Source organism: Rattus norvegicus, chromosome 9 (assembly GCF_036323735.1).
Source record: "Rattus norvegicus strain BN/NHsdMcwi chromosome 9, GRCr8, whole genome shotgun sequence".
NCBI classification, from domain to species: Eukaryota; Metazoa; Chordata; class Mammalia; order Rodentia; family Muridae; genus Rattus; species Rattus norvegicus.
Genome location: NC_086027.1, coordinates 94169918 through 94184134, shown reverse-complemented (window position 1 = coordinate 94184134; position 14217 = coordinate 94169918). Strand labels below are relative to the sequence as shown.

The 14217-nt window shown below is 40.6% G+C and overlaps 1 protein-coding gene across 1 annotated transcript in view; it reads right to left on the bottom strand.

Annotated features, from left to right (window-relative positions):
* The window catches only part of Psmd1 (proteasome 26S subunit, non-ATPase 1), a 75248-nt gene that overhangs the window by 49084 nt on the left and 11947 nt on the right, over nt 1–14217 (bottom strand). Inside the window, exons 7-15 of the mRNA NM_031978.2 lie at nt 13071–13297; nt 9879–9939; nt 8741–8869; nt 6952–7040; nt 6131–6209; nt 5490–5663; nt 3065–3176; nt 1746–1942; nt 402–497 (exon numbers count right to left, since the gene is read on the bottom strand). Coding sequence (NP_114184.2) covers nt 402–497; nt 1746–1942; nt 3065–3176; nt 5490–5663; nt 6131–6209; nt 6952–7040; nt 8741–8869; nt 9879–9939; nt 13071–13297 — 1164 coding nt within the window. The remainder of the gene's footprint in view (nt 1–401; nt 498–1745; nt 1943–3064; nt 3177–5489; nt 5664–6130; nt 6210–6951; nt 7041–8740; nt 8870–9878; nt 9940–13070; nt 13298–14217) is intronic.

Sequence of the window (14217 nt, the reverse complement as noted above, 5' to 3'; positions counted from 1 at the left end):
CCCCACAGACTCATGTGTTTGAATGCTTCGCCCATAGGGAGTGGCACTCCCAGGAGGTGTGGCCTTGTTGGAAGAAGTGTGCCACAGTAGGAGGTGGGCTTGGGGTTGTCTGATGCTCAAGCTATGCCAGTGTGGTAGTCTCTCCTTGCTGCCTGCAGATCAAGATGTAGAACTTCAACTCTGAGCTCTATCTCTAGCACCAGGCTAGCCTGCACGCTGCCATGCTTCCCACCATAATGACAATGGACTAAACCTCTGAAACTGTAAGCCAGCTCCAATTAAATATTGTCCTTTATAAGAGTTGCCTTGGTCATGATGTCCCTTCACAGCAATAAAACCCTAAGACACCTCTGCTGTCCACCTTCCTTTCCCTTTCCCCTGAAAAAGATCAGAGTACTTACAGCAACATGCAGCAGGCGTCGAATAGCTTTATTGTTACCAGAGCCACAATAAGCCATGGCTACAGTATACATTCCAGATCTTCTAAGAATTGGGTCCTAAGAAAGAATAATTGCTATTATTCCTCAAGAGTGACTGCTGCTGGAGGCTCAGGTGGGAGGTCTGAGTCCAGCTGTTACAGAATAGCCTGGGAAATACAGTAAAATTCACTCTGGAAACAAACATCCTATCCCTCCCCCATAGTAATAAACTAAAATATAACTGTTATTGAATAACAACCAGGCTCCTTTAATGGAGGAACCATGAACCCTAAAATAATTCATTTGTGATTGGTAATGCTCAAAGTGAATGGGGAAAATAAACCCACAATAAAGTAGGAATGTTTTTAATTCCTAACATTCTCTGCAATTATTTCTATCCTGCCTTACACATCTGGGAAGTAAAGTCAAGTCAATATCAATAGACCCAGTTATATGAAATTAGGAAATGAAAAACAAAGAAGTCAGGTTCTATTTCCATATTCTTTTTTCTTGTTTTTGGTTTTTCAAGACAGGGTTTTCTTGTGTAGTCCTGACTGCCCTAGAACTCACTCTACAAACCAGGCCTCACAGAGATTCAAAGTGCTGAAATTGAAGGTACGAGCCATGGTCATATTCTAATTCACGTTCTCCTTATTTCATTCTTGAACATGGAACAGTGAGCGGAAGACTAGTAGAGTTTGACAGCTGAACAAAATAATTAGTAATCCAGCCACTGAACTATAATATATTGATCGCATGACAGAGAAGAGAGTGACTCTGGTCACCTGCTGCATGCAATACCATCATATAAATAAAAGATATCAGACAACATTTACTCAAGTAAGTACGGAGAATGCCAATGTTTTCTGATGAAAAATAGTAAAACAAACATATCTTATTAAAGGATAAGATAAACATATCTTATTAAGTCAGGCAGCAGTGGTGCGTGCCTTTACTCCCAGCATTCAGGAGACAGAGGCAGTCAGATCTGAGTTTGAGACCAGCCTAGACTACAGAGCTAGTTCCTGAAAGCCAGGGATGCATAGAGAAACCCTGCCTCATGCTTGAAGCATGCCTTTAGTCATAGCAACTGGGAGGCTGATGCAGGTGGATCTGTGAGGTCGAGGCCAGCCTGGTCTACAAAAGAAGTTCCAGAACAGCCAGGGCTGTTACACAGAGAAAACTTGTCTCAGAAACATAAAAACAAACAATCAAAGAAAAAAACACATCTATCTTGAGGAGTATGGGGTGGAATAGACAACTATTAAAGTGTTTAAAAATATTACAGAATGTAGGATGCAAGGGAGAAAGCAAGTAGGACCTCACCTTATCACGACAGAGAGATTCAATGAGAGCATCGGCCTCCTCCATCCTCCCATACATCACTAACGCAATGCCAACTGCTAGACCACGCAGAATCTTCTCGTGTTGAGTTTCTTGTGCATAGCCAACCATATCCTCAATCGCCTGGGCGTTTTTAGAGCCTAACATAACCAAACCTAAGGCCAGGCCAGCTGCCTCCCCTGGAGTAAAAGGTAAAATAATGAATAACACCAATGTATAGAGTCAATATATCCAATTGAAAGCAGACCTATTTGCATGCTATCAAAATAACCATTAGCCTTCTGAGAGGAACTAACACTTTTTTAAGATTTATTTTATGCCTACTTGTATATACGTGCAACCACATATGTGCCTGTAGAAGTCAAGAGGATGGTGAGTTTCCTAGAACTGGAGTTATGAGTAGTCATAAGCCTCTACGTGTAGGAGGAACAAGTGTTTTAACTACTGAGCCATGTCCCCAGCCCTTGCCACCCATAAAAAAGGTACTTTTTATTATTTATTTATGTGTATATGTTTATTTGTGTGTGTCTGTTTGTACATATGAATGTCCAAGAAGGTCAGATGGGTTGGATACCCCGGAGCTGGTATTATGGGTAGTTTTGAGCTGCCTGATGTATGTGTTGGGAATTAACTCAGGTCCTCTTTAAGAACAAGAACTTTTAACTGCTGAGTCATCTCTCCCCAACAGCAATTTTTAAGAAGGAAGACAGTGTATGTAAGTACATCCATACTTTTATAACAATTTTCCTTTTAAATCTTGACAGTATACACCATCAAATCTTGTAATAAAGTCAAGAGACATTATGGGAATTAAAAAAAAAGTAGCATTATCACCAAGCATCATAGAATATCTTCAGGACACCTATAGTTCTGTTTAATAACTCCAATTTGCACAAGTTACTTCTGTCAGAGCCCTCTGTGTACACTCCTTTAGAAAGCCTACATTAAATAAAACAAAACAAAACAAAAAAACCAAGATAAAACTGCTAACTGGAGCACATTCTGCTCCCTCTTCAACAAGGGAAACCGTTGGATTTTCAGAACTGGCTGGCCGTCTTTATCGGCCCTAATGGAATGCCAACTGCAAACCTAGCTAAGAGCGTGCTCAGCTGAGTTTTTAAAGGAGACTATAAAAAGTAAAAACACGGGGCTGGGGATTTAGCTCAGTGGTAGAGCGCTTGCCTAGCAAGCACAAGGCCCTGGGTCTGGTCCCCAGCTCCGAAAGAAAAAAAAAAAAAAAAGTAAAAACACAACACGGATATTAGTCACAAAGTTTTCTGGTTTCAGTAACAAAGGCTTACCTGTCACAGCATCATCCTGATACAGGTTTGTTTTCAGCAAATCATATACATCCTGACGTGCAGTTCCCATTGCAGCCAAACCAAGGCCCAAGCTGCCTCCATGTCTAACGATCTAGGGTAAAAAGCATTGGTTCCAATAATCCAGAACACAGTGCTTAAAATCCAAACTTTAATTCAGAAGAATATGTGCATACATGCATCCACTCTCAACTCCCACTCACTTAGGCTGGTTTAAACTATGAGGCTGAGGGTGATCCTACCTCTTCAGAGGGTAGCTCAGTAGGAAAGATCAGATAATCAGGAGCCCTGTGGTGACCTTGGAAATTTATTAATGTTTGTTAGCATAAACAGTGACTTGAAAAGTATGTGAGGGAAAAGAAAATGGACAGAGTGAACCTCTATTACTTTAGAGGAAGACTGAGCAATACTAAGAGGCTAGTACCAGTGAAGGAGTAGGAGGCCAGGTAGGTGAAACCTGCAGATGTCTGTGGGTGGAAGAGGATGAAGAGGAGGAGGAGGGAGAGGGGAAGGGGGAGGAGGAGGAAGAGGGAGAGGAGGAAGAAGAGGAGGGAGAGGGGAAGGAAGAGGAGGAGAAGGAGGAAGAGGAGGAAGAAGAGGAGGCAGTATAGATGAAGAAGCCAGACTGAAGAGGAGAAAGCATCTAACATGGTTGTGCATTAGGAGAAGACGGAGTCAGAGCAGAAGACTGGCCTTCATGTGAAAAAGGCAGCTTTGGAAGTCGTCCATTTTGAGTGTGCTGTTTTCTCTTACTGATGGCGGCTCTCCAGACTGCTCTGGGAGTTCTTTCCCCACTAGCTGGCCTTGGTGGAATTGTCATTTAAGAAGTTCCCACCTTGCCCTAACTGAAGTGTGGGCACTACTGAAGCCAGGGCAGTAGGATGCTCCACCTCTAGAATTATCTTCAATTAGAGAAATCCAAAACCAAAAATGTTTCAGGTTTGTTCATCCTGATAACAGGTTCTGGAAGACATAACCCCCATTAGCTCCTGCTTACATGTAATACGTCAGTCACCCAGAGTTGACTAGCCTTGAGTAAAAAGTTGGTTCATTAACATCTTCATCAATTACATTCGATTTTGATGATCTCCTTGCTTCAGTCAGAAGAGGCTTCTATTACTAGTGTTTCGTGGTTTGCTTTGTGTGTGTGTCCATAAACCAAATGGTAATAGTCTATAGAGGAAGTGAAGAACTGTGTGTGCACATACATGAGTAAGTGAGTGACGGGTTCTTAGCCAAGGCAGACCATGTCTTGGCTCATTTCTTTCATTCAAGTTTGAGGCTAAGACGCTCTGATCTGTTTAAACCATTATCCCGTAACTTTCTAAAAACTCATTTAAACCTAAAAGCTAGAGTCTAACACCCCATTTTAGGGTTATTTAAAGTAACAGGACTGCTTAACCAATTTTTCAAAAGAATTACATTAAAAAAACTTATCAATGATCAAAATAAGCAATAATTCTGATTTCTCAAGAGTATATGATACTCTGGATGCCCTGTATTTCCTTTAAAATGATAGCTAACCAGGTGAAAAGTAAGGTCAATACAGTAACAATACTCCATGATATTTAAGGCCACTGCATTAATTCATTCAAGACAGGGTTTCTCTGAGTAGCCGTGGATGTCCTGGAACTCACTCAAGAGATTCCCCTGCCCCTGCCCTAGGTACTGGGGTTAAAGGCATTTGCCAACACCACCCCCACCACACAGCTGAGATCACTGTATGTTTTAAAGACAGTTAAAACTGTGTCTTGTTTGTTTCACCTGGTCTTAGAGGACTAAGAAGCACAATTTTAACTTGTAGAGAAAGAAAAGGAACTTACTTTTAAAAAAGGAAGGAAGGATGGGAGGGAGGGAGGAAGAGAAGGAAGGAGGAAGGGGGAAGTAAGCAAGCAGGCAAGAAGAAAGGAAAAGTGGCAAGTGTGATCACTCACTGTTCTAATTCCAGCACTCAGGAGGCTGAGGTAGGAGATGTCTGAGTTGAAGGCAGCTTGAGCTAAATAGCAAGACCCTATTTCAAGAAAACCAAAACCCAAACAAAAGCAGCATCAACATAAACCCCCAAATTACTACTGAAAGTACAGTTTTTGGTTTCCCAAATCCTAAGAAATCTATTCACTGAAATACTGAGCAAATGCAGTGATTCTCAATCTCCCTAATCTTGTGATCCACTAAAACAGATCCTCATGTTGTGGTGACCAAACATTAAAATTATTTTCATAGCTACCTTATAACTGTAATTTTGCTTTTATGAATCATAATGTAAATATCTGATATGCAGGATATCTGATATGCAACCCCTACAAAAGCATCATTTGACTCCTAAAGGGACAGATACTCTTAGGTTAAGAACCACTGTCCTAGATTCTCAAATAATGGAAATGTGGTTTTTCATGCTAATACTTACATCATTGCTGGCATTCTTGAGCTGATTAAGGAGATAGTCAATTATGTCACCACCATGATTGGCATGAATGAGACCCAATGCATAGAGACCTCCACCTTCCTGATAGGCTGATCCTGGAGAAGTGTCCTTAGGGAGGTATGTTGCCATTAACTGTAGTGCTTCCTTCTCATGGCCCTGTGAATTTGAGTCACAAAGAGCTAAGAAAGACACAGAGGAAACCAGATGCAGCAACTTCTCCAGAATGCCCACTTGATGATTAGTAACAGATGCTCTCATCCAAACAAATCCATCACTCAAACATGAGACTTTAAGAGACCTAGGTACAGCCTGGTTAGAAAATATGTAACTAGATCTATTTTTTACTTTGTTTTACAAATGTTTCTCCAAATTAACTTAGACTACACAACATTTTAACCCAACTGTTACAAAATGGTTTAGTCCTTACAGGAAGAGGATTTCTACCTGTTACTAAAAGGAAACAGACACTTATTTAAATATACCTTCTTTACTTCACCATTCCCTGTCCAGAACTGACCAGATCTGACAACATATACCTGTTGATTAATTACAATAAACTTATGTTTCTTAGCCCCCCTTCCCCAACAGCCAGTCAGTCACAATGAATAAAATGTATTTATTACCTTATGGATTACACCCAAGCTGGCAGTTGCAGTAAATTTGGCCCAGTTAGTGGCTCTGGCCAGCCATTCCAAGTTATCTCTGTAACAAAGGAAAGCAGCTGAGCTTTATTAGAGCTAACCTCTCCTAAGTAAGCTGTTCCTTGCCTTTGTGGAGAAAGGACCTAGCACTGTGGTCCAGATTGGTCTTCAGCCAGTGATCCTCCTGCCTTAGTCTCCCAAGCACTGGGATTATAGGCATGTGTTCATAGTCGGTCTTTTCAGACAAGGCTTTTCTATGTAGCACTGGCTGCCCTGGAATTCAATCTTTAGACCAAGCTGGCCCTGACTCAGATCTCCTCCTGCCTCTGCCTCCAGGGTGCAGGGATTAAAGGCATGTACAACCACCACCTTGCTCTTCAGATTCTTAAAATGCATGATATATAATTCTACTTTGAACAAAAGGAAACTAATACAAGTAATTAACTTTACTTTAAAATAAGTAAATAGAAAACAAACAATATATATCTAATAAGCAAACATACTTAAAATTCAAGGCTAGCAAAAAGTATGATAAATACTATCAATGCAATCTTGGTTAAAAAGCCATTTGGAGGACTGAAGAGAGCTCAGGGGTTAAGTACGTACGGTTCTTACAGAGAACCCAAATTTGGTTTTCAGCATCTAAAGCTCACAACCTCCTGGAAATTCAGCTCCAAGGGATCTGACACCTCTTCTGGCCTCAAAATGCAACTATACATACCCTATCCCCAGACACACAGGAATATTCATTTTAAAAATTAAAAAGAAAATCCACCAAGGTAGAATTCTCCAAGCATATTTACCTAAGGAACTGGTCACTGGTAGTCCCACAGTGCATGAATGAGTTTGCTATTACAGTTGCTGTATGACATACAGAATTTCGTACTGCATCCTACAAAAACAAATACAGAAACTTCTTTATTGGCAAAGTAATCGATACATACATGTGCTCACATATATTCGGAAGCCCTATTCTACAGCAAAATCAGAAAACAACTGAAAAGAGATTTAGAATATGAAATATGAATCTTTACATCTCTTTCTGTAACGATGAAATAGCCAGCCTGTAAAACACAAGGCAAAGGGTTTTATTTGCAGTATTAACTTAAGGTCACTATTAGACTTTTGTTTTATGGGACAGGGTTTCATGTCACCCAAACAGGTCTGAATTTGCTTGAGCCTGACACTTCTGATATCAGCTCTAGTCTGTGGCGTCTAGGAGTATCCTAACACCATCTCAGTCACAGATTTGAAGTGTGAATTCGGATCCCCCACTCCCATCCTTTTAAAGAGCCTAATTATTCAGACATTTCTATTTCTCTTTAGCATTTTGCCTGAGATCTCCAAGGTGTTGGAGTAACTTAAGTAGCAATGCTACAATTTTTCCCGCCTGCACCCTGGCAGTCACGGAATTATGTATGCATCAACATGGGAATGTATTTACAGTACTGGGGATATAACCTAGGGCCTGTTACATTCCAGGCAACCGCTCTACTCCCGAACTTCCTCCTGAGCCCTAACTTACTTATAAATTTTATGAGTCTGTATCTTTTTCCATTTGTAATTATGTACTTAAGGTTTCAGAAGGCACTGTATATGTGCATAAATCAAACAGTGTTTAGTCACTGAGCAGCATATGGCTGGCTCTAAGAAAAGAGCAAATGTCTCTGGAGAGGCATGCTGAGTAAGAGGGATGAAAGATTCTTTAAAAGTTATTTATCCTTTTACATGACTGTTCCATTCCTAAGAAAAAGTTTATTTAGGACACTACAAAGAGACCAGTGGGCTAGCAATACTAGTGAGTTACTTGCCTTGAAAACACCATGTTGTATGTGAGGGTTCATGTGGGAGCATGTGTCACCTCAGGTGTTGGTCCCCAGGAAACAACCGCCTTGCTTTTGAGACAGGGTCTCTCACTGGCCTGGAGCTCAACAAACAGGCTATGCTGGCTAGCTGGTGAGCCCCAGGGATTCGCCTGACTCTCTAACACCAGTATTACGAACATGCACCGTCACACCCACCATTTTGTGTGTGTGTGTGTATTCTGGGGACCAACTCATGTCTTTGTGTTTGCAAAACAAGTAAGCACTTCACCAACTGAGCTACTACTCTAGCCCTTCAGAACTAAATGCGCAATCACACCTGTCCAAAAATTAAAATTTTTAGGATCATTATCTCAATAAATGGAACAATGAAGTCCAAGTCTAGGCTCAACTGATGGTAGAGTGGGAAAGAGTCTTAAAAACTATATTCATGTCTTGACTGTGCTATCATGTTCAACTGTGAAGTAAAAAATGTATTTAAAATGGAACAAAACATTTACCACACTTCTGAACAAGAGACTGGCACAAGAGCAGGAACTCATTCCTTGCTAACCCCTTCCTCACGATGAGTGTCCCCACCCACTGGCCTCTCTCATGCTGGAGAGTCAGTGTAGAGACACATTCACACACGTTGAGTAGACAGATGTTCTTACAGAGTTCAGCTACACTCACTGTTATTTTTACAAAAATCTTAACATCATCTTGATTATAGGCAATAAAACAAAGCCTCAACAAGATATAAAGGAACGCTCCATTATGACATGTCTACCTTTGTGTTTTTCAGAATCATGAGGTCTGTGTTATTATTGCGTATTAGGAACTGCAGGTGTAACTCGATAGCCATTTCACCACTTAAAATTTTAATCATTTTCAATGTCTGGTCCTTGGGCTCTGGACTCTGCCAAAACAAAAAGGAATAAAAATATTAATACTAATAAAGTTTGGTAAGCCAATTTTATTTTATCAGTCTTAACCAATGAAAGCAATCACACTCGCATGCACACATACACCCGCACACACATGCACACACACGTATAACACACACACTCTCATACATATACACCTTTCCTCATATTTTAATGACAGGATCTAAAAAATTTCTACTATCATTGTTTGGAAAAAACACAATTTCCTTTAGTACAATTCACTGAGATATACTACAAGTTCAAGAGATGAAAACAATTTATTCTAAGGTAGTTTTTTAAACCAAAATTTATTTTATGATTTTTTAATTTGTATATGTCTGTGTGAACGTATGCCATGTGTGAGTAGGTGTTAGAAGACGAGGGTGGAGGTGGATGGGAGCCTCCTAACATGGGTGATCGGACATCAACTAAGGTCTTCTGAAAGCAGCACAGTTAAACTCCTGAGCTACCTCTCAGGAGCCCACGATGGTAGCTGCATTTACTGTTAAGGTGTTTGCCTTCATGGATTGGCTGTGCGCCAATTCCATGACTGGTCCCCACAGAGGCCAGAAGGAGGCATAGGATGCCCTAGAACTGGAGTTACAGAGAGCTGTAAACCATAATGTAGATGTTAGAATTAAATCTGGGTCCGCTGGATGAATTTTCATAGAAAATACACTTTTATAAAATGACTCTGGCATCACAAACAAAAAACCAAAACTTTCAAAAACTCAAGTATAAATATAATATATCATGTATGAAAACAATGGTCGTGCTGGCACACACCTTTAACCCTTGTCAGGCAGAATCCAAGTCTGATCTATTGTACTGAATTCCAGCCAGTGCTGCAGACTGACAGTCGCCCCCCTTCTCTCTACCCCTCCCCCAAAATAATTAGCAGAGAAGGAGGAGGAAGAAGAGAAGAGGAAGAGAAAGAAGAGGGAAGAATAAGAATAAAAAGCTCCACGAAAGTCCTTGAGCAGTGACTGAATGCACACTCACAGCGTCTGGTGTTTTCCCTGCCACTGCACCGGCTGTCTTCTCCTCGGTCTCCATAGAGTCACTGAAATGAGGAAAGCCAAGCGTCAACACTTCAGTAAATCTCTCCTAAAGAGAAGCTGCAGGCAATTTAGTCATAGCTCTGAACTATGTCCTAATTATTCTACAAGAAAATAAACTTACTTTGTGGGTATTATTCAATAAGAAATAAAACTCTAGCATCTCTAGGCAGTTACTAAATTCCCCCCAATTAAACTCTTCAAAAAACAAAACAAAACAAAACAAAACAAAACACCCCAAATCTAGTTAGCAAAATTCTTGAATAAGACAACAAGAACAGGGAACAAAAAAGTCTTGTGCATTCCCAAGTCAGGTGGAGATGGACCACCAGCAGCTAAGAAAACAGTGCTCAGTAAACCCTGAGATCCCACAACTCTAAAGCCAAACAACTGACACGTCCTTCTAGGTCAGAAGACAGTGCTGGAGAGAAAACACACTATTGCTTTGTTTGCTACTTCACAAACACACAAGAGAAAGAAAGGTTTAGGGACACTGAAAATAGAAAAATAAGCCACCTTTGTAAAAGTTGAGGAAAGCTAATTTTAGTAAAATAAATCACAGAAAATTATAATAATAAATAGTATTATATGAGAAGTTTTATTTTAAGTAGTGGATATTATAGGCATGGTGGCACATGCCTTTAATCCGAGCATTAAGGAGGCAGAGACAAGTGAAGCTCTGAGTTTGAGGCCAGCCTGGTCTACACAATGAAGTGCAGGCTAGCCAGGGTTATATAGTGAGACTCTTTCCAAAGGGACAGGGGGGTTGAAGGAAGAAGAAAAACAGAAAATTATTTAAAAATCTACAAAGAAAACCAGAGCTGGAGAGATGGCTCTGCGGTTAAGAGCACTAATTGCTCTTCCAGAGGTCCTGAGTTCAAATGCCAGCAAAGACATGAGATCTGATGCTCCCTTCTGGTGTGTCTGAAGACAGCTACAGTGTATTCATAAATAAAATAAAAATCTTGAAAAAAGTAGAAGAAAGAAAAGAGAGAATGAGATTGGGATAAAGATATAGGACATTCGAATGTTTGCACAGCATGCACGGAGCGCTGGGTTCAACCCTTAACACTACAGAGAAGTGCACTGTAGTCAATGCCTAGATCATCCCAGCACTCTGGCCAGCCTGGGGAAAGCTCCTGCCTCAAAACAAAACAAATCAGAATTAGAGAAACTCAGAAATTAAAATGCAACTAGTAGAAAATTACAGATGAGGAAAAAGCCCAATTATTTCAGAGAAGTTTAACTCACAATGAAACGACAGCAGAGAAACAGAGAATGACTTTAAAATAATTCAAGAACAAAGAAAAGATTCAAGAAGAAACTTTATAAACAAGGGTAAAGGGGGGAAGGGGGCAGGAAACTAAATGCTATTCCCTTCACATATCAAAGGATATTCACTCTCTTTCTATTCTAAAATACAATGGGAATCCCAGCCAGTGAAGACAGGGAGCTGTGACGTGGTCTCTATTGGCAGATGATTCCTATGTAGAAAGTTTTATAGGAGGATCTATTTTTAAATTTTCCTAAAGCTAAAAGGCAAATAAAAGTGCCATGTTCATAGATTATGGGCTGAATATTGCCAGGGGTACAGGTTCAGTATTGTGAGATTTCAGAGAAGAGATTCAACACAATCTCCGTCAAAATCCCCCACAGGCTCACGGAAGGGCAGCAGATAAAACAGCCACAATAAAAAGGAAGACTCACACTGTGGGTCTGGGGCTTTGAGATGTATCTCAGTGGCTGAGTGTCTGTACAGAATTTACCAGGACCCCAGCCTTGGGATAAAAACACCTCCTGTTAGCTGACTTTAAGACACCATAAGTCTTAGTAATAACAAAGAAGCACTCAAATAAGGAACACAAACAGAACAACAGGAAAGCAGGGGGGAGAACAGATTTTCCAAGCTCCCACAGAACAGTCCATTAAAGTCTAAGCATTCAATGGCTCCTTCCCCCTAAACTTCCAAATACTTCATAGTCTTCCCAACACAATATGGCCAGGTACTTCACAGCAACACTGTACTACTCTGGTACCAATCTTCAGGGAATTTGCTTCTTATTGCTATGATGACTACCACCACCACCACCACCACCACCACCACCACCACCACCACCACCACCACCACCACCAAAGTATATGGGGTTGCGGGAGGAATTTGGCTTAAACGTCCCCTCTCAGTCCATCATGAGGGAGTCAGAAAAGGAACTCATGGCAGGAAGCTGGAGGCAGATAATGCAGAGACTGTGGAGGACCACTGCTCACTGCCTGGTCCTATGGTTTGCTTAGTTTGCTCTTTGACACAACCACTTGCCCAGGGTGGCAATGCCCACAGTAGGCTGGGCCTCTCCCACACCTGTCCTTAATCAAGTAATTGCCCCAGAGACCTGCCTACAGGCAATCTGATGGAGGAAATTTCTCAGACAAGATCTCCTCTTCTCTGTGTCAAACTGGCACACTATGTAAGTAGCGCTTATACTGTTTTGTCTAGGGACTGACCCTCCCTAGTCAATCTAATCGATCAATGCAGAGCCTGTGGATATCGCTACAGAGCCCTGAAGGATACTTTCTAGACCTAGAATTTTGTTTGAAATTTATGAGGAATGCATTAACAGTTGAGAGGAAAGAAAGATCTTAATAGGTTTCAAATCAATGACTCTTACTGCTAAACAGACAATTCGGGAAAACAAAAATGCTTGAACAGTCAAGACACAAACATATTACATAGCTAGTCTAAATATATACAGACAGACACGCAGGGAAACTGCATATTGTATGAGTTTAAGACATTATTTATTTGGCTTTACTACAAGTGCAAATCCCAGAACATTTCTCTAAATAGTCCAAATGAATCTAAGGCAAATATCTTGGACCACCTATCTCACATATTTTATAATTGATGAGTAGCCACATGCTATTTAATGTGCTTCCCTTACCACCCAATCCTTTCTATTTCTTTCTAGAAGAATCCACTTTGCCTGACCTTACTTTGTGTGTCACAGTATAAGATAAGACCTGACAATCTGTAGAAGCTAACTTATTTATTCTTAAAATCTACTCTCTGTGAATATCCTGCTGAGTCCCCAGATGAACACAGACGTGCAGTTAGCTCTGGTGCAGAAGTAGATACTCGTACCTGTCTTTCTCTGGTCCTGGCACAGTACCCGTATTGGTAGATCCAGGCACAGAAGCAATAGGGGTCCCAACAGTTCGAAGATTCTGGATCACAGATGACAAAAACTGCTGGCTGGCACTTTCGTACAAATCAAAGCAAATCTGATAGGCCATCAGCAGGTTGTCTTCCTTTACCAGCTTTTCTAAGATATCACTCACGGCCTGGGGGTCATCTAAGAAGATTAAGCACTGAAATGGAGATGAAGAACAAGCAGACAGTAAGGAACTGAAAACTTCATATGCAAGGTTCTCAGAGCACAACCAACAGTCCCCACGAAAACTGGATCTAGCCTAGCGTTTCATTCCTAAAGGTCACATTCGCAGTCCTAAGACTGTGTGTGCCTGGTGACTAGCAGTATTCAATATCAGCTGTTGAGTCAATTTTTACTCTTTTATTGAGACAGGATCTCATTGTGGATGCCTGACTAGCTAACTGGCCTGGACCTTGCTACATATGTAGACCAGGCTGGCCTCAAACTTAAATAGTTATCTTCCTGGCTCAGCTCCCAAGTGCTGAGACTAAACATGGACACCAGTGCACTCAGCAATCATCACGTCTTTTAACCACATCCATAATTTATTTGGTTTTTTTTTATTTATTTATTCTATATACGTACACTGTAGCTGTCTTCAGATACATCAGAAGAGAGCATCAGATCTCATTACAGATGGTTGTGAGCCACCATGTGGTTGCTGGGATTTGAACTCAGGACCTCTGGAAGAGCAGTCAGTGCTCTTAACCACTGAGCTATCTCTCCAGCCCGTTTATTTGGTTTTTTAAGACACAGCTTCTCTTTATAGCTCTGGTTGTCCTGGAACTCTAGACCAGGCTGGCCTGAACTGTGAGATCTACCTGACTTTAAAAAAAAAAATTATATAAAAGAAAAATATATAAATATATATATATATGTGTGTGTGTGTGTATATATATATATATATATATATCCCTTTATATACATTGAAATGAATATGAAAAATGCTATGCTCTCAAACAGTTTACAAAAGCATATATAGTATATTAATTGCGTAAAAGTAAATCATGCATATCTCCAGTCAGACACTGAGAAAAGTGTATAGGTCAAAATGTGCAATAAAGGGCTGGAGAGATG